The sequence below is a fragment of the Furipterus horrens genome, unplaced genomic scaffold (genome assembly GCF_987537825.1).
Source record: "Furipterus horrens unplaced genomic scaffold, mFurHor1.1.pri manual_scaffold_12, whole genome shotgun sequence".
Classification (NCBI taxonomy): Eukaryota; Metazoa; Chordata; class Mammalia; order Chiroptera; family Furipteridae; genus Furipterus; species Furipterus horrens.
Window position 1 is genome coordinate 54,145,123 of NW_028327182.1, and position 27,131 is coordinate 54,172,253.

The window sequence follows — 27,131 nt, forward strand, 5'->3', positions numbered from 1 at the left end:
TCTAGCCTGCAAAGTTTCTTTTGAGAAATCAGCTGATAGTCTTATGGGAACTCCTTTGTAGGTAACTCTGCTTTTCTCTTCCTGCTTTTAAGATTCTCTCTTTATCTTTAGCCTTTGGCATTTTAATTATGATGTGCCTTGGTATGGTCCTCTTTGGGTCCAACTTGTTTGGGACTCTCTGTCCTTCCTGGACTTGTATGTCTATTTCCTTCACCAAATTAGGAAACTTTTCCTTCATTATTGTTTCACATAAGTTTTCAATTTCTTGCTCTTCCTCTTCTCCTTCTGGCACCCCTATGATTCGGATGTTAGCACATTTAAAGTTGTCCCAGAGGTTTCTAAGCCTCTCCTCATTTTTTTCAATTCTTGTTTCCTCAGTCTGTACTGGTTGATCTTTTTTCTTCCTATTTTTCAAATCATTGATTTGAACCCTGGTTTCCTTCCCTTCACCGTTGGTTTCATGTGGATTTTTCTTCATTTCACTTAGCTTAGCCTTCACTTCTTTCCTATGTGTTTGCCATACTCAAGCATATATTTCAAGTCTGTGAGCATCTTTATCACCAATGTTTTGAACTCTGCATCTATTAGGTTATCTACTCATCTGTTAGGTTGGCTCTCTCCTCGTCGCTTATTTCTCCCACTGGAACCTTGATCTGTTCCCTCTTTTCAGCTATACTTCTGTGTCTCCTCAACTTGACAGGCTCCTGTTTTTGCCTCTGTGTCTTATGAAGAGCTGTCATTCTTGTTACATTGTAAGGGATGGAGCCTCAGGTATTCATCAGAGTGGGGTAACTCATTTCACCACGTTGTGGTGCTATATGTGGGGGCGGGTCTGAGAAGGAACAATGCTGCTTGCTCAGCACTCATCCCTTTTCCAGGCACTTCTCCCACTTCTTATATGGGACTGGCGCCTCTCTAGCTGTTGCTCTGGCTGTGGTTCCCAGAGTGGGTGGGTCTGCAGATGTTCTAGGACCGTGGGGGCCCTATACACAAACAGACCCTGCTGAGAGGCTGGTAGTTTCTTCCTCTGCCCCAGCCCCCACTGGTTTTCATAGTCGGAAGCACTGTGGCTTTTTTTTCCCTGGCACTGGAACCGTGAGCTGCACAGTCTGGTCTGGTGCTGAGAGCAGTCCCCAGGTGTCCCTCCCTACTTTTTAAATGTGTTACTGCACTTTCTGCTGGCCTGCCGCCACTGCCACACCGCTTTCTCTCCACCTCAGCTCCGTTCCTCCTACCATCTGGTGGAGCATTTCTTCTTTCTTTGTTGGACTTCCATGCAGCTCAGTTTTCTGGAACTTCTGGTTTTCTCTAGTTTTGAGGTAGTTGTATTCCTTCTTAGTGTGGAGGGAAGCGCAGCCTGTATACCTAAGCCTCTATCTTGGCTGGAAGTCTATAAAGTGTTACATTTTTATATATATTTCAAATAGCCAATTTATTAAACTATTAAATCTAAATTTTTTAATATTCACATTGGGTTTGCAATCCATAAGTAATCTTACTCTGAAAAAATTGTATGCAATTCCTTCTAATAGTTATACCTTTTTTCTGAGTTTTATATCATATTACTATAACCGAACACTGGTCCAGCTGCCTGCCGCTACGAAAGCCAATACTCAAGAGGCAGGTGCTTATGTAAGGGAAAGTGGTTTATTTGCAGATACAGGCCGTCTGGAAGATGGGGTACTCGTGTCTCAAAGCCCATCTCCTGGAAGATGGGGACTCATGTCACAAAGCCCATCTCCACCTCTCTTTGGAGGCAGAGGTTTTTTTATAAGGAAGGAGAAGGGAACAGAGCAAAGAGATCAAGGGAGGAGGTTGCAAAGTTCTCTATGTGCAGATGAGTGTAGTCTCTTCCAGTAAAGAAGTGATGATTCAGTGTGCATCATCCTGGTTTAGTCATACTGGATTCATGACATCCTGGCTCCATGGTTGAAGATCAGCAAATCTCCCAGAGCTAAGATGCCTGAAGGTTGGGTCTGTATCTTCTGAAGTTAGTTCCTAGGATTTTTATACAAACGTGCTGTTCATCTACCAGCTACATATCAGTCAGAATTAGCCCTTACAGAAACAATGTCAGAAGAATGGTGAGGTAGAATACAATATTCCACTCTTTCATTCCCAGACAAGAATATCAGAATTGTGTTGTAGAGTAATAATATTGGTTATCTTTGTCTTATTTGTGATTTTTAAAAAATGTCCTCTACCTTTAATTCTGACACTAGCTATTTGTTAAGATGATAAAAACATCAATTTTTAAAAATATTTCCTTTCATATTTATAATTTCTTTAAAATTTAAATTAGTAATTGGTGTGTGTGTATGTGTGTGCGTGTGTATTCTTTGGCATGTAGGACTATGGACTATTTATCTCTGTCAAACTGTACTTGAGTTTGTGCCTGACAATAAAGAACAGCATTGATGTTCCCTATCTAGTTTAGCCATTGTCAAATCTACTTTTCAAGACTTTTATTTAGGATTTTTTCATCTATATATAAGAGCAATACTGCTGTTAGGTTTTAGCATCAGAACTCCTCTAGTTTTCCGTCTCCCCCAGTGTTCTGGAAGGAATAACATTTCATAGTAATGATCCATTTCTGGAAAGTTTTAAAGAATTTAAGTGGTAAAATTATCTAGCACTGAACCTTCTCTTTTGTTGTTGATGTTATAGTTTTTAATCTGGAAGTTTTAGAATCTACTGATGATCTTTTTTTTTTATTTCTTGTATAGTTGTGTTACTGATAATTTGTCATTTTTTCTATAAGGGAGAGCTTTCCTGTCTCCACTTATTTATTCATATGTGAACTTATATTAGTATGTACTTGGAAATTTTATTTTATCTAGTGAGGTATATTAGATTATTTTGTTATTTATTTTGATGCTTATATTGTCCCACAAGGGCCAATAGGGCCCCTTCAAGCTGGCTCCTGTATCTTTTTTATATGTTTTTATTATTCTTTCATACTCCCCTACTTGTTCCATGAGAGGCTATTTTAGGCTCGTCTTCTATGTTCCTTGCCCAAGCCCTGGAAATTGCCTTTGCTGAGAAGCCAGGGTTTCTTTTTGTAGAGAATAGTATTTAGAAACCAAAGTCTTAAGTATGCTCATTGGTACTGCTGATCTATATGTTTAGGTTTTTGTAGATTCTCTTTTATCATATTGATGCATCTCTATTCCCAATCCACTGAAAATATTAATCATGAATGGATATTGAATTTTGTCAAATAATTTTCCTACATCCACTGAGATGCAAATGTAGTTTTAATAAAGCAATGTCTTTTAATATGTTCAGTATAATGATTGACTTTAAGTATATTTTATTGATTATATTGCTAAAATAGTTCCAATTTTTTCCCATTTGCTACCTTCCACCCAGCAATCACCCCCCCCAAATCCATGCCCATGGTTCGTACATAAAAAGCTCTCCCGCTTCACCCTTTCTTATATTCTTCTTCTTTTTTTAATAAATAAATGATTAATTATTTTAATAATAAAAAATAACAATCCCTCCCTCTCAGATATTAAGACCCTTTATAATCTTATAAAGGACAATGGGCGAAGGTCTCAAGCTCCTATAGCTGCTTCAAGGTGGACATGGTTGTCGTACTACCTACCCTTGGGTCCAAAATCCCTAATAAGAGTGGGGCTGTGGAGGGGAGGGTGGCCTTCCCATATAGGGAAGGATCGTGCAGACTCCAGGTCAGTTGGCTGTCTCTGGACAACGGCGTGCTTGGTTTAACAGGCTGGCATCCTTGTTGTGTTCTGGGGGCAACAGATTTGGCAAAAGGGTTAAAAGATATCATTCAATCCATAACTACTAGATGACAAAAGGCAGGGATTAATTTTTCAATGTCCCACATTAGGGAAAAAAAGGGGGCTTCTTTGGAAGAAGGTGTCCCAGGCACATCTCACCTGTCTAAAACCCTTTTGCCGATTATACTTAGTTTGGACTGAGAAAAATATTTCAGGTTTCCCCCCTCTCAGACCTCTGGGCCCTTTCGGTCCAAGGCATTAAGATAGAAAAGAGAAACCAGTTTTAAAGTGAAGCCCACAGACGACCCCATTCTTCACCAACCCGGCCACTTAGTTCAGCCAAACCATTGAGTCTCAGGAGGCAGCGCTGCAGACAGGATTAAGTGAGACCTGTACGTACAGTCACTCAGGTAATGAGATCATAGGCTTATGCCCCTTGAAAACAGAAAACACATGTTAATTTATGTAGCATAACCCACAAAGAAATCTCTAAATCTGTAAGACTGTTTTATTGGAAAGATATCCAGTTGCAAGGCATTTGACATTCTTCTTGCCCATAACTTAAATATCTTTGATGATACCACAGACATAGTTTAACTTTCAAGTGAAAACATTTTAAATGAAAAGAAACTTTAAAGACGGTTAGCTGCACTACTTTATAGTCTACCACTGATCATTGTGATTTTCCTTGAATAATGATTTTTTCTCCCTAAGACTACCCTCCTTGTCATTAAATGGACTGCATTAAGTCCATTTTAAATTTATCCTGTTCATTTGCATAAACACAACAAGAACAGAAAATGATCACTTATGATCTTTAGTTCTGCTTTCCTGGAACTTAAGCAAGGAAAATTTAGGGTGACCTTCAGTCTGCCCTTCACGGCACAGAAGCTGATCCACATACCTGGCATTCAGCCTTGCCTGTACACACCTGTCTTTTCCAGGTCCTTCTGGTTTTCCATTGTGCCTTAAGGTGCCTTCTAGCCATCTTTCAGGAAAACAACATTCATTCCTTCCCTGGAAAGATTGCTATGGACTGCACAACCAACCACGGTACCAGGCCTTTTATCTCGTGGGCTTTTATTACCTTCCAAAGTCATTCCCAGTTCCTCAGGGGTTTTTGGTAACAACCAGAGCCCAAGCATGTCTCCTTTAGGCATGACATTCCAGTCAAAAACTTGGTCAAAAAAAAAAAAAACCTCTATTAACAACTGGTCTTACTAGTTTCATGCAAATAAACTTATGTCATTACTTACTTCTTTAGAATGCCAAACTCTGGAGGGATCAGATAGAAGAAAAATATACAATGTGAAGGAAAATCCTTGTCCTTGTAATATTCATTGAACTGGCATTTCCATTCTTCATATTTCCATTTTTCCCCCACTAAAAATTTTTTTGTTTGTTTTTCTATTAGAGTTGTTCCACTTTTTCCCCCCTCTTGCTTCTCTGCACCCTGACGCTCCCTTCCGCTATATTCAGTCCCCACTCAGTTGTCCATGTCCGTGGATCATTTAAACATGTTCTTTGACTATACCCTTCTCCTTCTTAACACCTTCTCTCCCTCTCGCCTCCCCCCTTGTTACTGTTAGTCTACTTGTTTACATACATCTGGTTCAATTTTCCTCATTTGTTTGTGTTGTTCATTAGTTTCCTGTAATAGGTGACAGCATAAGGTATTTTTCTTTCGTTGCCTGGCTTATTTCGCTAAGCATAATTCTCTCTAGTTCCATCCATGTTGTTGCAAATGGTAGAAGTTCCTTCTTTCTTTCTGCTACATAGTACTCCATTGTGTAAATGTACCACAGTTTTTTGATCCACTCATCTACAGATGGGCAATTAGGTTTTTTCCAGCACATGGCTATTGTAAATAGTGCTACTATGAACATTGGGCTGCATAGGTTCTTTTGAATTGGTGTTTCAGGATTTTTCGGATTTAATCCTAGCAATGGAATTGGTGGTTCAAAAGGCAGTTCCATTTTTAGTTTTTTGAGGAAATTCCAAACTTTTTCATAGTGGCTGCACCAGTCTGCATTCCGACCAGCAATGCACCAGGGTTCCCATTTTCTCCGCATCCTCTTCAGCACAAGTTGTTGGTTGATTTGTTGATGATGGCCATTCTGATTGGTGTGAGGTGGTATCTCATTGTGGTTTTTATTTGCATCTCTCTGATGGCTAGTGATGTTGAGCATTCTTTCATATGTCTATGGACCCTCTGTATGTCCTCTTTGGAGAAGTATTTGTTCAGGTCCTTTGCCCATTTTCTAATTGGGTTGTCTGTCTTCTTGGTGTTGAGTCGTATGAGTTCTTTATATATTTTGGAGATCAATCCCTTGTCTGAGATATCATTGGTGAATATATTTTCCCATATGGTTGGTTTCCTTTTCATCTTGCTGATGTTTTCTTTAGCTGAGCACAAAGTTTTTAGTTTGATGTAGTCCCATTTATTCTTTCCTTTATTTCCCTTGCCTTAGGAGATATATCAGTGAAAATGTTGCTACGTGGGATATCTGAAATTTTCCTGCCTATGTTTTCCTCTAGGACTTTTATGGTGCCACGGCTTACATTTAAGTCTTTGATCCATCTTGAGTTTATTCTGGTGTATGGTGTAAGTTGGTGGTCTAGTTTCATTTTTTTGCATGTCCCTGTCCAGTTCTCCGAACACCATTTGTTGAAGAGGCTCTTCTCACTCCATTTGATGTTCCTTCCCCCTTTGTCAAATATTAGTTGATCATATAGACCTGGGTTTATTTTGGGGCTCTCTATTCTGTTCCATTGATCTATATGTCTGTTCTTATGCCAGTACCAGACTGTTTTGATTTCCATGGCCTTGTAGTATAGTTTGATATGAGGTATTGTGATTCCTCCTACTGTGTTCTTCTTCGTCAAAATTGCTGTGGCTATTCGGGCTCCTTTTTGGTTCCATATAAATTTTTGAAGTATTTGTTCTAGGTCTGTGAAAAATGTCATTGGTATTTTAATAGGGATTGCACTGAATCTATAAATTGCTTTGGGTAGTATGGACATTTTAATGATGTTGATTCTTCGCATCCATGAGCATGGTATATGCTTCCATTTATTTGTATCTTCCTTAATTTCTTTCTTCAGTGTTTTGTAGTTTTCTGAGTACAGGTCTTTTACCTTCTTGGTTAAGTTTATTTTTAGGTACTTTATTTTTCTTGTTGCTATGGTAAATGGGATTTTCTTTTTTGCCTCTATCTCTGAGATTTTATTGTTGGTGTACAGAAATGCCTTCGATTTCTGAATATTGACTTTGTACCCTGCTATTCTGCCGAATTCACTTATTTGGTTGAGAATTTTTTTTGTGGAGTCTATAGGGTTTTCTATGTACACTACCATGTCATCTGCAAATAATGACAGTTTTACTTCCTCTTTTCCAATTTGGATGCCTTTTATTTCTCTTTCTTGTCTGATTGCTGTGGCTAGAACTTCCAAGACTCTGTTGAATAGGAGTGGAGAGACTGGACATCCTTGTCTTTTTCCTGACCTCAGGGGGAGTGCTCTCAGTTTTTGCCCATTGAGTATAATGTTGCCTTCAGGTTTCTCGTATATGGTCTTTATTATGTTGAGGTATGCTCCCTCTATTCCCATTTTGCTGAGAGTTTTCATCATAAATGGGTGTTGTACTTTATCAAATGCTTTTTCCGCATCTATTGATATGATCATGTGGTTTTTGTCTTTCATTTTGTTTATGTGGTGTATTACATTTATTGATTTGCGAATATTAAACCATCCTTACATCCCTGGGATGAATCCCAGTTGATCATGGTGTATGATCTTTCTAATGTGTTGCTGGATTCAGTTTGCCAATATTTTGTTGAGGATTTTAGCATCTATGTTCATCAGTGATATTGGCCTGTAGTTTTCTTTCTCTCTTGTGTCTTGACCTGGTTTTGGAATTAGGGTAATACTAGCTTTATAGAACGAGTTTAGGAGTCTTCCCTCTTCTTGGATCTTTTGAAATAGTCTAAGGATGATAGGAGTTAGTTCTTTCCTAAATGTTTTGTAGAATTCACCTGTGAAGCCATCCGGTCCAGGGCTTTTGTGTGCCTGGAGATTTGTGATTACTGCTTCAATTTCACTAGTTGTTATTGGTCTATTCAGGCTTTCTGCTTCTTCTTGATTCAGTTTTGGAAGACGATATGTTTTGAGGAATTTGTCCATTTCCTCTATGTTGTCAAATTTCTTGCCATACAGTTGTTCGTAATAATTTCTTACAATCCTTTGTCTTTCTGTGGTATCGGTTGTGATTTCTCCTCTTTTGTTTGTGATTTTATTTATTTGGGTCGTCTCTCTTTTTTTCTTGATGAGCCTGGTTAAAGGCTTGTCAATTTTGTTTATCTTTTCACAGAACCAGCTCCTACTTATGTTGATCTTTTGAATTGTTAGTTTAGTCTCTATGTCATTTAATTGTGCTCTGATCCTGATGATTTCCTTCCTTCTACTTGATCTGGGCTTTGCTTGTTGTTCTTCCTCTAGTTCTTGTAGCTGTAGGGATAAATTTTTTATTAGAGATTCTTCTAGCTTTTTTTAGGTAGGCCTGTATTGCTATGAACTTCCCTCTCAGGACTGCTTTCGCTGTATCCCATAGGTTTTGGGTTGTTGTGTGTTCATTATCATTAGTTTTCAGAAACTTTTTGGTTTCTTCCTTGATGTCATTGTTAACCCATTCAGTATTTAATAGCATGTTATTCATTCTCCATGAGTTTGAATGTTTTTGAGTTTTTTCCTTGAGGTTGATTTCCAGTTTTAAGCCATTGTGATCTGAGAAGATGCTTGATATAATTTCAGTTTTCTTGAATTTGTTGAGGCTTGTTTTGTGTCCTACCATGTGGTCTATCTTTGAAAATGTTCCATGTGCACTTGAGAAGAATGTATATTTTGCTTCTTGCGGTGAAAAGTTCTATATATATCAACTAAGTCCATTTGATCTAGAGTGTTGTTCAGTGCCTCAATATTATTGGTGTTACTTTGCTTTGAAGATCTGTCCATTGCTGACAGTGGGGTGTTAAAGTCCCCTACTATGAGTGTGTTGCTCTCTGTATCTTTCTTGGAGTCTTTCAAAATTTTCCTTACATATTTGGTGCTCCTAAGTTGGGTGTATATATATTTATAAGGGTTATATGTTCTTGATGAATTTTTCCTTTAAGTATTATGAAATGTCCTTTGTCTCTTTTTATGGCCTTTGTTGTGAAATCTGTTTGTCTGATATAAGTATTGCTACCCCAGCTTTTTTTTTCATGTCCATTGGCTTGAAATACTTTTTTTCCATCCCTTCACTTTCAGTCCGTGTAGATCTTTTGTTCTAAGGTGGGTCTCTTGTAGACAGCATATATGTGGGTTATGCTTTGTAATCTATTCAGCTACCCCATGTCTTTTGATTGAAGCATTTAATCTATTTACATTTAAGGTTAATACCGATAAGTACTTATTCACTGTCATTTTTCCCCCTATGTACTCATGTTTCTCTTTGTCTCTCTCTGTTTCTTCATGTTCTTAAAGCAGACCCTTTAGCATTTTTTGCAGTGCTGGTTTTGTGGAGATGTGTTCTTTTAGCCTTCTTTTGTCTTTGAAACTCCTCATTTCACCTTCCATTTTGAATGAGAGTCTTGCTGGGTAGAGTATTCTTGGTTGTAGGCCTTTGTTTTTCATTGCTTGGGATATTTTTTGCATTCCCTTTTGGCTTGTAGTGTTTCTGCTGAGAAATCTGATGATAGCCTTATTGGAGCTTTCTTGTATATTATTAGTTGTTTCTCTCTTGCTGCTTTTAGGTTCTCTGTTAGTCTTTTGTGTGACTCTTTCTCTCCTCATGCTAGGGAAGTTTTCTGTCATTAGTTTTTCTAAGAGGTTTTCTATCATTTGCTCTTCTTCTTATCCTTCTGGAATTCCTATGATACGGATATGATTACATTTCATGTTTTCCTGCAGCTGTCTTAGAACCTCTTCAGTCTTGTTGAGTCTTTTTTCATTTTGTTGCACTGTCTGGGAGTTTTTGTCTACATTGTCCTCCAGCTCGCTGATCCTATCTTCTGCTTCCTCTAGACTGCTTTTAATTCCTTCTACTGTGTTCTTCAATTCAGAGATCGTATTCTTCATTTTCTCCTGGCTCTTATTAATAGCTTCTATGTCTTTTTTCATGCTGGTGTAATTCTCAGTAAGTTCCTTGTAGGTTTTCTGGAGTTTCTTGTAGTTTCCCTGCAGTTCTTTGTAGTTTCCGCTGAGCTCATTGAGCTTCTCCATAATCCATCTTTTGAATTCCGTATCTGATAGTTTGCTCCCCTCTATTTCATTTAGCACTCTTTCTGGGGATTCTACCTTTCCTTTCGATGGGGGGTTGTTTCTCTGTCTCCCCATTTTTGTGACTCCTATTGTTTGTTGGTGCTTCTTATAATGATCCGCACTTCCTGGATCTGCCCCTGATGGCGTCAGATCCTGTACCAGTCTGGGCCTAGGCAGCCTGTTGGAGACTTCCAGGGATCTACTGCCTTTGTCTTCTTTAGTTGTTAATCTATTCAATCTGTGATTAGCCGGCAGGCTTAAGGACCATGGGTGTGGCAGCTTAATTCCTGTAGGCAGTGCTTTTGCTTCCCCTTAGGCTGACACCACTTGGAGGGGAATGGTCTGCCTGCACTACTGGGGATGAGTCAGCACTGGGACCTGGTCGGCTGCTCCCCTAGTTCCCCCCTCAAAGCCACCATGCCAAACTCTCCCCAAGTGTCTCCAGTCCTCTCTGCCTTCCCTCTGCTTGAACCCAGGTAAGTGGAGGCCAAAATATTTTCGTATGTGATCCACTTAAGAGCTCTTTTTCTCCTGTTGTTTTTCTCCGGCTAGCAAGAAACCCTTTGGCTTTTCACTTTTCACAGCTGGATACTATTTTACTTTCCACTCTGTTGCTGTAGGCTGGGAAGCCCAGCTGCGGGTTTAGACCCTGTCCTTCTCAGGGAAACCCCAGGCTGCTGAGCTGTTTCTTAGTCCCTTCAGCTGCCACCCGTGGGAACCCAGCCAGCCCTTCTGCGTCTCCTCACTCCGTACTGGTCACGTTGTGATGTAGCAGCCTTTTCTGTCTCTCCGTGGTTATAAGACTTCTTTCCAGCTAGTGTTCAATTGGTTATTCCCGATGATTTCTCCAAAATTAAGTTGTAAATCCAGACTGGTCCTGGGAGTAGGTTAGTGTAGCTTCCACTTACTCTTCCGCCATCTTGGATCTGTGATTGACTTTTTAATGTGAAACTAACTATATTCCTGAGATAAACCCTACTTGGTCACAGTGTATATTTTTAGTATGTAGTATTGTGTTTTATTTTCTAATATTTTGTTAAGTATTTTCATATCTCTGTTCATGAGAGATATATTGGTCTGTAGTTTTCCTTTTATTGATTTTGTTAGGTTTGGTATCAGTAAATTTTAACGTTATAAAATGACTTGGGAAATAGTCCCTCAGCACCTGTTTTCTGAAAGAATTTGTATGAGATTGGTGGTGTTTCTTCTTTTTGTATTGTACAGAATTCACCTGTGAAGCCATTTGATCCTGAAATTTTCTTTCTGGAAAAGTTTTTAATTCAATTTTTAAGTAGATACAGAACTATTCTAATTTTCTTCTATTTCTTATGCCAGTTTTAGTAATTTATTAATTTTCAAGAAATGTGTCTATTTCATCTAGTTTGTCAGATTTATTGGCATAAGTTTCTCATATTTTTATTATCTTTTTAATATCTGTGGCTATATAGTAAAGTTCCCTCTTTTATATCTGATATTAATCACTGGTATCTTCTTTTTTGTCTTTTTGATTAATCCAGCTAAAGATTTATTAACTTCTTTGAACCTATTAAATAATCATTGTCTCCTGCCTTGTGTAATAGCTAATGAGATGTCTGTGATAATTCTTGTATTTCTTATGTTTTATAGAATGTATCCCCTCTCTGGTTTCTTTCAAGATTTTCTTTCTTTATTTTTAATTTTTAGCAAGATAATTATGACTTGTCAATGCGGTTTTCTTTGTATTTATTTAGTTTGTGGATCTGTTGATTTTCTTGAATCTTTGAGTTTATAATTTTCATCAGATTTAGAAAACTTCTGGCCATATTCTTTAAATATTTTCCTGTTCTTCATCCTCCCCCCCCCTTTTTTTTTACTCATCCCCTCAGCTTCTAGGACTTCACTTACATGTACACTAGACAACTTGATATTTTCCCACAGGTTCTTTCACTGACTTTTTTTTTTTTTACTTATTGCATTCGAGACAGTTTTTGTTGCTTTATATTCTTCTGTTTTTTTATTGATGCCATTTATTTTTGCTTCGCTTTTTTATTAAGTTTATTGAGTTAATAGTGGTTAATAACGTTATAAATTTAAGGTGTACATTATATTGCAATATCTGTATAGTCAGTTATTATATGTTACCACCAAAAGTCTAGTCTCCTTCCGTCACCATATATTTGACCTCCTTTACTCAATTTATGCCCTCCCAGCCTCATTTCCCTCTGGCAATCACCATTCTCTTGCCAGTATCTGTCAGTTTATTTTGTTACTACATGTTGTTTGATATTCCACATATGAGTGAAATCATTTTCTTTTTTTTGTCCTTTCCCTTCTGACTTATTTCACTTAGCATAATACCCTTAAGGTTCATCCATATTGTTGCAAATGGCAATTTTTAATCATTTTTTATGTCTGTGTAGTATTCCATGTTATATTTATAATGTTACATCTTCTTTATCAAATCATCTGTCTATGGACACTTAGGTTACTTTATTTTGTAATGTTTTATCTCCTGTTAACCTCAGTGAATTTTATTTCAAAATTTTTAATTTTTAGTTCTAGATGTTCTATTGTTTTCTTTTTTAATGTCTTCCCATTTCTTTCCTCATTATATTCATGCTTTCTTTTAAATACTCATTATAGCTACAATAGCTGTTTAAATGTCTTTGCTGGTTTCATCATCTCTGATTTCAGGGTCTATATCTCTCTTTCCTCTTTACTTTTTCATTTTGAAATATTTTTAGACTTACAGAAAAGTTGCAAAAACAATAGAGAGTTTACATATACCCTTCATTCAGCTTCTTTTAAAGAGTTTATTTATTTTTTAGAGAGGGGAAGGGTGGGAGTGAGGGAGAGAAGCATCAATGTGTGGTTGCCTCTTACACGCACCCCCCTGGAGACCTGGCCTACAGTCCCAGGTATGTGCCCTTACTGGGAATCAGACCAGCGACTCTTTGGTTTACAGGCTGGCACTCAATCCACTGAGCCACACCGGCCAGGACCCAGCTTCCTTTAATATTAACATGTTATATAACCATAGTACAATGATCAAAACAGAAAATTAACAATGATATAAATCCATTAATTAATTTACCACCTTATTTGAGTTTCACCTGTAGTTACATTAATGTTGTTTTTCTGTTCCAAAATCTAATCCATTACCCTATATTGTATTTATTTGTCATATTTCCTGTTTTTATAATGTGTAAGAGTCGCTTAATCTTTCTTTGTCTTTAAATAACCTTGACATTTTGAGGGTACAGGTGAGTTATTTTGTAAAATACCTCTCAGTTTTTGAGATACTTTAAAACTATGCTAACTTCCTATTTTTCATGTGATGATTTCATGATATCAGTAATGAATGATACAACAAACACTATATAGCATTTATGCATTTGTCGATATTATGAACTCTTTACATATAAATAACTCATTGAATTCCCGAAACAGCTATAGTTTTAGGTCAGTGTGCTGTAGGAGCCAGGGCAGTGACACCCAACCAAAAGGGCAAAGGATGAAATGAACAGCTAATTAAACATTTGAATTGTCACCACTATTGAAGGTAAACTATTTAACAACAGGAATTCTGTGCTACTCAAGTTTGGGTCTTACCTATTGCTGGGCACGTAGAGTGTACAATTTTTAAATGTTGAGTACATGCTAGGCAGATATGTTGAAATCATCTGACCAGCGTCCTCTCTCGTTGAGACTTGACTTTATTCCCAAGGGTCAAAGTCAGGATCTTGATCTACCTTGATCTTTCAAAATGTGATGGGATTAAATAAAAGAAGAAGAAAAAAAAAAAAAGTCAGACACAGAAAACAGTATGTTTGTTACAGAACACCAGCCTATGCTGTTCTAGAACAGCTGTGGGGCTCCGATTACTTGCTGCCAAGAAGTGTGACTCTTAATACAACACAAAAGTTTGGTGGAAAAGGAAAGGGGGGTTTATTTAAAAGTTTTACAAGTTCAGAATAACGGTGAGTTTCTATTATGTCCCACTCCCTTTAAAACATCCAAGAACATTTAGTGCTGCCTCCCCCTGCCAAACCAGGCCAGTTTCAGAATATGCCAAACAGAGGTACCATCTTTCAGAAAAGTAGAAGTCCATGGCTCCATAATTCTGGACACAGTTCAACATTTCAGGCATCTCTGACAAATCCATGCTTGGTTAAGTAGGTCCCTGCAATTCCAGCCTCATCAGCCATGCCGCCATGTTCTCCAGGCAGGTTTCCCAGTGGGTCTCCTCTTTCTTACTCCAGACCTTGTGGCAGACTCTCCAAATCACGTAGCTTCCCCCTTAAACCCCAGACATCCTAGCCGACTCCTATCTACACCATTTTTTCAGACTGGTTGATCCTCTTTTTACTGCAGTCCCTTATTTTAAATGCTGACCCAGGACACCATACATCATGGTTATGAAAAGTATCGTAAGCCTATCATCTTCCCTTTTATCTGGGGGCAGCATAAAAGTATCTTAAGCCTATCATCTGCCCTTTTACCCTGGGCTTCAGCACAGCTATTATCTACTTACCAACTTGCCATAGATATGCCAAGTACCTTAAAAGCTGTACTATCTCCTTCCCCATCCCCAAAACCATGAGCTGTGGGTACTCTGGTGAGGGCCTCCAGGTTGTTACATGTTGATTACTAGAAAGGAAGAGTGGTAGGGGAGGTAGAAGAGGGTAAAGAGAAGGTAAATGGTGATGGAAGGAGACTTGACTTGGGGTGATGAACACACAAGACAAAATACAGATGATGTATTATAGAATTGTATGCCTGAAATCTGTGCAATTTTATTATATATTTTAGATCAGTCTCTTTCATCATCAAAGATTTGTATTTCTGCATCCCAAGGACATGCTCCCCAATCAGGTTTAATGTGTATGTCAAGTGGAATTGTGTTTTGTTGGTCAGAATCTATTTCTAGTGTGCTACAGCTCATTCCTGGGATCATATTTCTCCTACTTGGGGCCTTAGCAAAGCACGAAAGCACTTTGGAAGTAAGAAACTAAAATGTACCCATTTACTTACTAAATGTGAAACTACAAAAGCCGGCATTCGTGTTGCCTGTCACCTACCAGACCCCATAAGCAGAGACAGGTGTCAGGGTGCCTTTGCTCTAAGAAATAACCAAGAGAACAGTCTAGATTTTCATATCTAGGTTTATTGAGGGAAGGGAGGAAAAGGGAGTTAGAAATAAGAGGCAAAACTTCAGGTCCACCTTCAGGGCCGATAGGAGCAAGGAAGTGGGAAGAGAAGAACTCCCAGTCCACCTCAAGAGCCCATTGGAGTCTCCTACTTAGTCCTTGCAGGCAGCATGTCCACATCTTTCCAAACATACATTTTGGTTAGGGTGAGTTTTATCCATCAACACATTCAATAAGGTATTTACATTTCCCCACTTTTCTCCAGTCATGCTAGGTCCATCAACATTTCTTCTGGGAACTAGCAAAGTTCATTTTCATTTCTTATGTGGGAAGCTGGGACCTAGGTTAATTTGCATATGGCTTATTTACATGTGTCAAAAGTCCAGACAGGTGGTCCAGCTGCCGCCAGGTTTTGACAATGAACAAACAGGTAGTGTAGCCTGCAGATGCCCCGGAAGAACTGGGCTGGAGGGAGGAGCCTTTGTGCATGGAGCTTGCACAGCCACAGTAGAAGCTGCAGTAGAAGCCACATTCCCTCCCGCCGATCGCACCGACCAGACCGCCATGTTCTGACAGCAGAGATTGAATCTTTATGGGCACTTTATTCAGATGGTCAGTGATTTGAGAAGACAGTGGGTTTGTACCATAATAGACCATCTTAAATGCCATTATAAATCGAACCTTTTTATAAGGAAAAGAAAAGTGTAGGTAAGGGGTTTGGAATTCATAGGAAAAGTTAATCAGATAAAAGTTGCAGTGTTCTTTCATCTGTGTCCTGGGGCAGTGATCTTTGTGTCTTGGGTGATGGTCACCTCACCCTTGGAGTATAATGGCTCAGATACCATCTTGATTGCTTATAGTTCTCCTGAGCCACAAAGGTGGAACTACTTATGGTCTCCTGGAGTCAAGATGGGTCATATCTTCAGTTCCTGAAACAACAACTTTTTACATACATTGATTACTAAGCTTATTAGCTAGTACCTGAAACTAAACTTTTTCCAACATTTGAGTCCCCCATTAAATGTACAGTGTTGTCTCTATCGTATGCAAACTTATGACAACCGTAAATGGATATCTTAATTTTTAAAAATGTAAAGGAAGTGAAAAATGACCAAAAGTACAAAGTTTACTTTTAAAAAGTAAAAGTGGTCTAGATCAATTTATAGAGATTGGATTATATCTGGTGGTAGTCCCGGTCCTGCCTTAATTCTGTGATCCATGGACAAACAACCAGCACTGCTGGCCCACAATCACATCTTCTATGTGAGATGACGCTAGGCCATTGAGTTGTTTATGTCCTCCATGTCGCTGCTGCTTGGAATCCTCATTTCCTTTATACTTGCAAGGAAAATGCTTTTAAACTTAGCATCCATCCAATGCTTACTATGCATCAAGTACTTCTGTAACTAGATGGATTATCTCATGTTTTCTCTGGAAGAAAGTCTGGAAGGAAATACAACAACATACTCATACTGGCTCTGGTAGTTTTCAGGGCATATATAATTCTTTCCTTCATTTCCCATAGATTACATTACTTGACAGTGGAAACAAGTGCAAAGAGCACAATTATTGGAGAGGAATAAAGACTGACAAAGTGCTTTACAGTTTTTAAGCATTTTTCATATGAATTTATGTGTTTAATATTTCCAGAAACCATATCACACACTTGGTTTATTTTATAATTGAGTTCTTTCCCCCATTTTACAGTTGAAAAGGTAGTCAGCTTATGTGTTCAAGGTCACACAGCTAAGAAAGAACAGAGCTTGAACTTAAACTCAGGATTTCAGGCTCTAAGATTCTCTGCATCAAATTCTCTTTTTTCAGAGACTCTAACTTCAACTTTGGTTATATCCTGCAAAGTCACCCCTCACCAGATTTGAAAGATAGCCTCTTTACATAGGTTAGGGTTGACTTTATCTGTTCTTAAAGTTGATCTCACTTGAATAGCTGCCATGAATCATGTGTATTTTCCGAAGTAACCCTTTTCTAGGACTAACCCAAAATTTGGAGATCTCCAGAGTGAACTACATCAAACCTCTCCATGGAAGACAAAGAGCTCCCTGTCTAGGAAGAATGCAGGGATGTTTTCTTAGTGTTTTTTCAAGTCTACAGGCTTTGACTTTGTCTGAATAATAGAAAGAAACTATTAAGAGTTATATACACCTCAGGGTCATTAGACCCATATCAGCTAAATTAATCTTCACAACAATCCTCTAAAACAGACCAAAAAGTGATGTTCTGTTTTATAGATGGTCAAAATGAGGTAGTACACACTGAAGGTGGCAAAACAGTGCTGCCCAGACATCTTTCCTTTTTGTCTCCCCAAGATTCTTATCCATACCATTGTTTGTGTGGCTTTAAGGATGTTTACCCATTAGCAGTCTGGTTTAATTGTGAATTTTATTTTAAGAATGGATAAATCAGATTTATTTTGTTTCATCTTGCTCTATTCATAATGAATTTTGTAGGTCATTTTATCCTTAGCAGTGGTGATAATTTAAGTAAAGCTTCTACTTAGCTGGTACATTTGCATGTCAAATTTTTAATTCAGCTGTTAGCTTTTCAGCATTTACTGCACTTTCATAAATGTTATTTTGATGGCCTCACACTAATCAAGCCTACTTGAGAAGGGGAAAAGTACCAAATGTGATTTACAGAGGAATTAGCTTCTAAACAGACATTAAAAGAATTGATATTTTACACGTGTTTTAATCAGAGTATGTGAGAGGATCCAGTCAAGATCATGGCGTAGGCAGACATGGCCTGCCTCTTCACACAACTACATCAAAATTACAGCTAAAATATACAACAGCTATCAGAAATCAAGTTGAATTGAAGTGTGACAACTATGGAGTTAAAGAAACCTCATCCATGAGATGGAGCTGGCAAGCTGGTGCCATATCTGAGACTCCCATCAACCTAGCAAACACTGTTTGACCTGCCTTGGAGATCCCCAGAGACCTCTGCCTGACCCAACTTACAGCCCACCCAAGATGCTTTCCCATATGAATGACTATCTTGGTTCATGCTTCACAACTTCCTAAATCCTATCAAACAAGCAACAGCTGGTTTTAGTTAGGATCAGCTCCAGCACTACCAGCAGCCAGCTTAGATTCATAGCTTGGCTTTGCCTGAGAATCTCCAAGTCCAGCCCAGGTAGCAACCATCTCACATTGCTTTATAGCTCAGGCAGGGTGCCCTGGACAAAAGAAAGGTGGGGGCTGACCTTGGCCTGTACCAACTGGGAAACCCCAGGGCCAGTGCACACAGTAGAAAGCTACAGACCAGGTTGGGTACCACTACCCTGTCCCTGCACAGCTGATCCTTCATGGAGGACAGAGGTTGGTGGTCAGTGGTCACAGCCAGCCCTTGCAGCTGACTGGCCTGGGTAGATCCCTCCCATTGACCTGCCAACAGCAACCAAGGCTCATCTATAAGAGGAGGGTGTACTCAACCCACTTGAAGAGCACACCTCGAGTACCCAACTTGGGTTGTAAGCGGAGGCTGTGCCACTGGACCCTACAGGACACCTACTACATCAGGCCATACTACCAAGACATGAAGTTGAAGCAGCTCTACCCAATACACAGAAAAACAAAACAAAAAATGGAGGCTGCCAAATTGAAGAGGCAAAGAAATATAGCCCAAATGAAAGAATAGAACAAAGCCCAGAAAAAGAACTAAACGAAACAGAGATAGCCAACCTATCAGAGGCAGAGTTCAAAACAATGGTGAGCAGGATATTCAGGGAAATGATTATGGTTGCAAAATAAAGGAAGAAGCGAAGGTTATACCAAGTGAAATAAAGAAAAATATACAGGGAACCAACAGTGATGGGAAGGAAGCTGGGATTCAAATCAATAATTTGGAACAAAAGAAAGAAAGAAACATTCACCCAGAACAGAAAAAAGACACAAGAATTGAAAAAAACAAGGAGAGGATTAGGAACCTCTGAGATCATTTTAAATGTACCAACATCTGAATCATAGGGGTGCCAGAAGAAGAGGAAGAGCAAGACACTGAAAACTTATTTGAAAAAATAATGAAAGGAAACTTCCCTAATTTGGCCAAGGTAATAGACATACAAGTCCAGGAAGTACAGAGAATCCCAAACAAGTTGGATCCAAAGAGGACCACACCAATACACATCATAATTAAAATGCCAAAAATTAAAGATAAAGAGAGAATCTTAAAAGCAGCAAGAGAAAGGCAGAGAGTTATCTACAAAGGAGTTCTCATAATATTCAGCTGATTTCTCAAAATAAACTTGGCAAGCATGAAGGGACTGGTAAGAAGTATTCAAAGTGATGAGAGGCAAGGACCTACAACCAAGATTACTCTATCCAGCAAAGCTATCATTTAGAATGGAAGGGCCAATAAAGTGCTTCCCTGATAAGGTAAAACTAAAGGAGTTCATCATCACCAAGCCTTTATTATATAAAATGTTGAAGGGACTTACTTAAGAAAAAGCAGAAGATCAAAACTATGAACATTAAAATGACAACAAACAAAACTATCAACAAAAGTGAACTAAGCAAACAACCAGACAGGAATAGAATCATGTATGGGGATCATTTGAAAGGTTATCAGCTGGGAGGGAGAAGGGAGAGAAAGGGAGAAATGGTTCAGGGATCAAGAAACATAATTGGTAGGAACAAAATAGATGGGGACGTTAAGAATGTTATAGGAAAGGGTGACCAAAGAATTTACATGCATGACCCATGAACATGAAGTAAGGAGGGAATTGCTGGAGGGAAGTGGGGTACCAGACAGAGGACAAAGGGAAAAAAATTGGGACAGCTGTAACCACATAATCAGTAAATATATACTTAAAAAAGAATATGTGAAAAATTAGATAGTCATGTTATTTCAGAAGAACAAAGCCAAGGAAGGAGCATAGATTCGTTTATCCTTAGAACACTGGCTACATGCCAAATGTTGTTTCAAGGCTCTAGGAATTCAGCTCTCAACATGTCACACAAAATATTTGCCTTCAAGCAGTTTCTGCTCTAGGAAGCAGATAAACATGCCAGGTGGTACTGGGAGCTGTGGGGAAAGCTGGGCCAGCATGGACAGAGGCCCGGGAAGTTGGTGGTCAGGGAGGATCTAACCTCTGTCACAGTTTACCAACATTATGGCATAGAAATCTGATTTCCGTCAACTTTTTTTTTTTTAATCTGGTAACTTACAGCTCCAGGATAAAGTATACTTGACTTTGAACTATGTAAAAAAACAAGCTTATAGTGATTAACCTTGGTATTCTTCAGAAGGATAGTAGGGACTACATCCACCAGCAAGTCTCTATTTATCTATCTTTTATATATTGGAAGGCTATGTAAGTCTTCCTACTTTAAAAAATATATACACCTTTTTAAAAAAAGGAAAAGAAAGATGGTTTAAGAATTATTTATGCTAGAAACGTCTTTATGATTTTTTTTTCTCTCTAATGATGATCTCCATTCCACAAATTTGGGCAACTTTAACATAATTTTGTATTTCACCCCCTTTGAACACTGGAAAGAAAATATGCTTCTTCCCCATTCACTCTCCAGAGCCTAGAATGAAGTTTCCAAGGATAGCCAACACCAAAACCCCTTGCTTCACCAGAGGTCTTCTCTCAGAAGCAAAAATGCACAGCCGCTTTTATTCCAGAAGGCGCAGGCGATGCTTGGGATTTCAGGTGACTCCCCTTCTGCAGGTTACAAAATGTTTTCCTTTTCTCCTTAGGTGACAGCACAAAGACAGAAAACGGACATCGCTGCTTCTTGTGTAATTTAAGGCTCTCCCAAAGTGCTATGGCTTTTACTTCTGCACTTCCTGGAAAATCACCAAATGCCAAAAGATGTATGTTAAAGAACTATCCACAGATGCTCTATTTCTTTGATTAGTTGCACTGGTGTGGTGGGGAGTGGCATATCTCCCTGGAGGAGATTCTGTCATGGAATTTGAATACACGCCTAGAGTGTGAACCTGAAGAATTAAATCCATATCACCCCTCTATCCCCATAAAGGTGTGAACTTTTACAGTAGAGTGCTTCAAATTTCAAAACGTTGAGAAGGGAAGGCTCATTGTGAAATTTAGATTATTTCATATGCCTGACCAACTTGGCCTGTTTTGCATTGCTGGGTTTAAGCAAGCATGTGTTAAGTATGTGGGGACCATGTGGTGATTATAAGTATTAGATTTTACACTAAAAGCTTTGGTGAACTGATTTTCTACCTTTTTTTTTTTTTAATAATGACTGCTTCTAATCCATAATAATACTGAACATGTGTATTTTATGATGTACTGGAGTTATAAACATTGCTTCACTTTAAAAAGATCTGTCCAGTATGTGTATTATTTTTCAGAGTGAGGGCATAACATATGGGGAAAAGTTGGAAGTAGATGCGAAAAAGTAATTTAGTGTGGGGCATTCTGATACATAGTGAACCTATTTTAAGGGGTATTGAGGGATTTCGTGCAAAAATGTCCAAGGGTTTGAGTTGGCTCATCCACTTGACATTCAAGAGGAATAGGGTAGAAGCCTCTCGGGTGATCATCCTGCATTGAAAGAGGATCCTCAACCTCTTCTTCAGGAAATAATTTTGTTTCTGATTCTCTAACAGCATCGAGTAAGAACCTGGTTCTGGAAAGTACTCTTATGTTTTTACACACCTCTCTTCACCAGGAAATTTTTATTAAGAGGCAGTTTTAATATTCCGTGCTTCTGTAGCTGATAAGTGAATTCTCTCCAAAAACCCAAATCTAGGAAGTCAGTTGTGGAATTTGGGATATATTACAGGCATTCAGGAGGGAGCCCTCATGGGAATTACCTGTTTGAAATCCAGGCAATTTGGGTAAAAATCAAGAGCCTGATATACATCTCACTGTGAAATTAAAACTTGGTGTATTTTGCCTTCTTGCAGAATTCCAAACATTGCTCTTATAGGTCACTGTATATTTTGTCCCAAAGCAACTGCCAACACACTGGAGTTTTCCTGCTATGTTGTGTGTCCTTGTGCTAATTAGCCTCTCAGGATCACATCTCAGGCAAGAGAACTAGCTAGTGTGATAGCTGTCCCTTATCTCTTCCTCCTCCAGAAGGACTTATCTCTGGGACACCTCTGGATGAGCACCATGCTTCCATGTGTATGAGGCTCCCCCAATTTGAGAAAGCCTTGTTAGAATAGTCCTGCATCTTCTACAGGCTTCATTTATCAACTGCCTCCCTCTCTCTGATGTTAGAATTCTTCCATGATAAACACATATTACTATTACATTACTACAAAAACAATAACAATAATCAGTTAATTTTTTTCTCAGAACTAAAATTTTTAAAAATCTTACATCTCATTTAGTAAGTTTCTTGGAGGAAGAATCTATGTTTTAATATTCTGTGTTTAGTATTCAAGTGAATGCTTACCAAATACTACAAGTAATCAAATAATTGTTCTTATTTAAAAATATATTTTAGTGATTATACTATTATGGTTGCCCTAGTTTTCCTCCTTTGACCCCCTCCACCCAGTATCCCCATTCCCTCCAGCAATCCGTGCTTTAGTTCATGTCCATGGATCATGCATGTAAGTTCTTTGGCTACTCCATTTCCTATACTGTTCTTAAGATCCCCCTGTCTATTTTGTACCTAACAATTTGTACTTCTTTATCCCTGCACCTTTTCTCCCATTCTTCCCCTTCCCCCTCCTGACTGATAACCCTCCAAATGATCTCCATATCTGATTGTTTATGTTCTGCTTCTATGTTTAGTTTGTTTTTTAGATTCAATTGTTGATAGTTATGAATTTATTGCCCTTTTAATGTTCATAGTTTTGATCTTCTTTTTCTTAAATAAGTCCCTCTAACATTTCATATAATAATGGCTTGGTGATGCTGAACTCATTGGTTTTACCTTGTCTGGTAAGCACTTTATCAGCCCTTCCATTCTAAATGATAGCTTTGCTGGATAGAGTAATCTTGGTTGTAAGTCCTTGCTTTTTCTCACTTTGAATACTTGCCAGTCCCTTCTAGCCTGCAAAGGGTCTTTTGAAAAATCAGCTGACAGTCTTATGGGCACGCCATTGTAGGTAACTCTGCTTTTCTCTTGCTACTTTTAAGATTCTCTCTTTATGTTTAACCGTTGGCATTTTAATTATGATGTGTCTTGGTGTGGTCCTCTTTGGGTCTAGCTTGTTTGGGACTTTCTGTGCTTCCTGGACTTGTATGGACTTGTATGTCTATTTTCTTAGCCAAATTAGGGAAGTTTTCTTTCATTAGTTTTTCAAATATGTTTTAAATTTCTTGCTCTTTCTCTTCTCCCTCTGACACCCCTATGATTCGGGTATTGGTACATTTGAAGATGTCCCAGAGGCTCCTTAGCCTATTATTGTTTTTTGAATATTTTTTCTTCTTGCTCTTCTGATTGAATGCTTTCTTCTTTATGTTCCAAATTGTTGATTTGATTCTCAGCTTAATCCCCTCCACTATTGGCTCCCTGTAGATTTTTCTTTATTTCATTTAATGTAACCTTCATTTCTGCCTGGGTCTTTTTTATGCTACTGAAGTACCCAGTGAGTTTCTTGAGCATCCTGATAACCAATGTTTTGAACTCTGCATCTAATAGGTTGCTTATATCCATTTAGTTCTTTTTCTGGAGTTTTGTACTGTTCTTTAATCCTTTGAGTGCCATGCGTAATTCGAAATTTGGATCAATATGAGAAAAAGTTATATCAATATATAACTGAAGTACAAAAAAGAACAAAACATAGAATATGAGTTATTCCATTGTTATTTACATTTATAGCCATTGTAAAAAGAGTCGCTGGGAGCGACGCTGGCATTTTTGGGGATAATTTGTCAGCGTCACTCAGAGCAACGTTGGCACTCAAAGGGTTAACTTGGTCTATATTTCTTTGTCTCCTCATTTTGGAAGTCTCTGTGTTTGTTTCTGTGTGTTAGGTAGAACTACTTTGACTCCCTTTCTTTGTTGTGTAGCCTACTGTAGAAAAGTAAACCTGTATGTTATATGGGAAAGAGCCTCAGGTATAATTGCCAGGGTGGGGCAACCCATGTCACTGCTCTATGGCTGTGTGGGGAAGGGCTCACAGAGGGACAATGCTGCTGCCTGGCCTCTGGAGTTCTGCCCAGGAGGAAGCTGTCTCCAAGTACTCACGCTGATGCCAGTCACTTTAGTTTCTCCCCAATATGCCATTGTTGCCCTGGTGCTTAATCCAAGGAAGTGAAAATCCAAAGTCTGTTGTGGACTTTAAGAGGAGTTAGAGGAGTCTCCTAAGAATTCCACAGTTTCTTTAGTCACCCCAACGCCCACTGGTTTTTACAGCCAGAAGTTATGGGGACTATTCTTCCTGGCACTAGAACCCTAGGCAGGGTGGTGTGGTCTGGGGCTAGGATCCCTCACTCCTGAAGTATCCTCCTGATTTTTATCCACCACACATGGATGTGGGACTGCCCTTTCCACGTCTCCGCACCTATGCACCATTCTGGAGCGCCTCTCCATCTCTACACATCTCTCTGCAAGTCTCTACATCTCTGCCCCTCCTACCCATCTGGATGAATGTGACTTCTTTAAATCCTTGGTTTTAAACCATCCTATACTGGTTGACTTTTATTTCTTATGTTCCAAATCGTTGATTTGAACTTTGGCTTCCTTTCCTTCACCATTGGTTTCATGTGGATTTTTCTTTATTTCATTTAGTATAACCTTCACTTCTTCCCTAATGCATTTGCTGTATTCAATCATGTCTGTGAACATCATTATCACCAGTGTTTTGAACTCTGCATCTGTTAAGTTGGCTATATCCTTGTTGCTTAGTTTCCCCTCTGGATCATTGATCTGTTCCCTCTTTTGGGCCATCCTTCTGTGTTTCCTCAACTTGACAGCCTCCTGTGTTTGCCTCTGTGTATTAGGTAGAGCTGTTGCACCTGTTACGTTGTGAAGGGTGGAGCCTTTGGTATTTGTCAGTGCTGCGCAACCTGTTTCACCACCTTGTGGTGGGGGAGGGGACAGAGAAGGGAAAATGCCGCTTGCTCAGCACTCACCCTTTTCCAGTCATTTCACCCGCTTCCCATATGCGACTAGACGCTCCTCTAGCTGTTGCCCTGCTGATACTTCCCAGAGTGGTTGGGTTTGCATATGTTCTAGGACTGTAGGGACCCTCTAAACAGACTCTCCTGAGAGATCTGCAATTTCTTCTGGCACCCCAACCCCCACTGGTTTCCACAGCCAGAAGCAATGAGACTTTTCCTTGGTGCTGGAACTGTTAGCTGCATGTTCTGGCCTGGGACTAGGATCACTCCCCAGGTGTCCCTCCCAGTTTTTATAATGTGTGACTGCTCTTTCCACCAGCCAGCCACAGCCATTGCCTTGCTGCTGCTGCCACAGCACATCCTCTCCACCCTGACATCCCCAGCTCCACCCCTTCTACCTGTCTCAATGCATATTACTTCTTTATATCTTTGTTTGACTTCCATGCAGTTTGATTTTCTGGTAGTTCTGGTTTTTTGTTTTGAGGTAGATGTAATCCTTCTTGGCTGGAAGTCTCCTTGACTTTTCTTACTTAGTCAAAAATGTGTGTTTTACTTTAAATTGTGTGTGTTTAACATGAGTATGAATGGTGAAGTTGATTAATTTTGCTTTGATGATTTACTAAGAGCCTTAGAAATAATTGTGAATGCTCTGAGGTACTTCACCACCATAACTGAGAAGTACTATTCCTATCTATAAAACTAAGATGAGATAAAAAACATGACTGAAGGAAGAGAGTAGAAAATGTTTCACATTTGTTAATAAACTGCCCTTACTTGTTTTGTTTTTTCTAAAAAATAGTAACCAAATTGTTCAATTTTATAATAATTGAATCTCTTTGACACTTCCCCACACACGCACCCCGCTTCATTTAAAACCTTTCACTGATTTCTTGTTGCTCTTAGGATGAAGCTCTCAATTTCCCCCCTGATCTCAAGTCTTTACATGTCATACATAGCTCCAATTCTCCCATCTGTTACAGCCACTCTACCTTTTCAAACATTCAGTGACACCCTGCTTACTCTGGCTACATAACTTTTAGACATGGTGTTTCCTTGCCTGTTCTTCAAGCCCATCTCTGATTCCCTAAGCTCTACTCTTCCCTCATCTCTGATCTTCCCCAGTTTGCCATCTGGAAGCTGTAGGAAGACTCCCCTGACCTTGGCAGCCAGAGAAGATCTTCCTGTGTGAGCTGTCATGGCACTCTGTGCCTTGCCTTCCTGAAACTCTCACAGACATGTTTATGTTTGCAGGAATAATGATTACATGAATGTTTCTCTCCCCAGTTACACAGAACAGAGCTTCAAGAAGGTAGAGAACATTTTAGCTTACCATTTATGCAGAAGAGTTAACAAAGCAGGGCTGCTTTCAGCGTTAGCCATTGGTTGATATCTGGGAGCTTAACTGTAAACAACTCCTTATAGGTTTAATGAGAGTGGCCCACTAAGTCTAAATCAAGCCTCATTGCTTCTGACTATGCAAACCAGTTGGGGTTGGGGTGGAGGAAGAAACTGCCAATCTCTCAGCAGAGTCCACTGGTTTAAAGGGCCCCCTTGGTCCTAGAACTTCCGCAGACCCACCCACCCTGGGAACAACAGGCAGGGCAACAGCTAGAGAGCCGCCAGTCACACATGAAAGTGGGAGAAGTGCCTGGAAAAGGGGCAAGTGCTGAGCAAGTGGCATTGTTCCCTCTCTGGCCACTCCCCCACATACAGCACTACAACGAGGTGAAATGGGTCGCCCTGTAATGATGAATACCTCAGGCTTTGCCCCCTATAACATAAGAGGTGCAACAGACCTTGCCCAAATCACAGAGGCAAACACAGAAAAATGAGGAGACAGAGAAGTATAATCCAGAAGCAGGGGCAGATCAAGGTCCCAGTGGCACAACTAAGCAATGAGCAGATAGCATGCCTAACGGATGAGGAGAT

At 39.2% G+C, this 27,131-nt stretch overlaps 1 protein-coding gene across 1 annotated transcript in view; it reads left to right on the forward strand.

Annotated features, from left to right (window-relative positions):
- Positions 1-21,406, forward strand: part of RNASEH2B (ribonuclease H2 subunit B) — a 93,658-nt gene extending 72,252 nt beyond the window's left edge. Inside the window, exon 10 of the mRNA XM_090258187.1 lies at positions 20,903-21,406. Within this exon, the coding sequence (XP_090114313.1) occupies positions 20,903-20,953 (51 nt within the window). The 3' untranslated portion in view covers positions 20,954-21,406. The remainder of the gene's footprint in view (positions 1-20,902) is intronic.
- Positions 21,407-27,131: the final 5,725 nt, after the last annotated feature.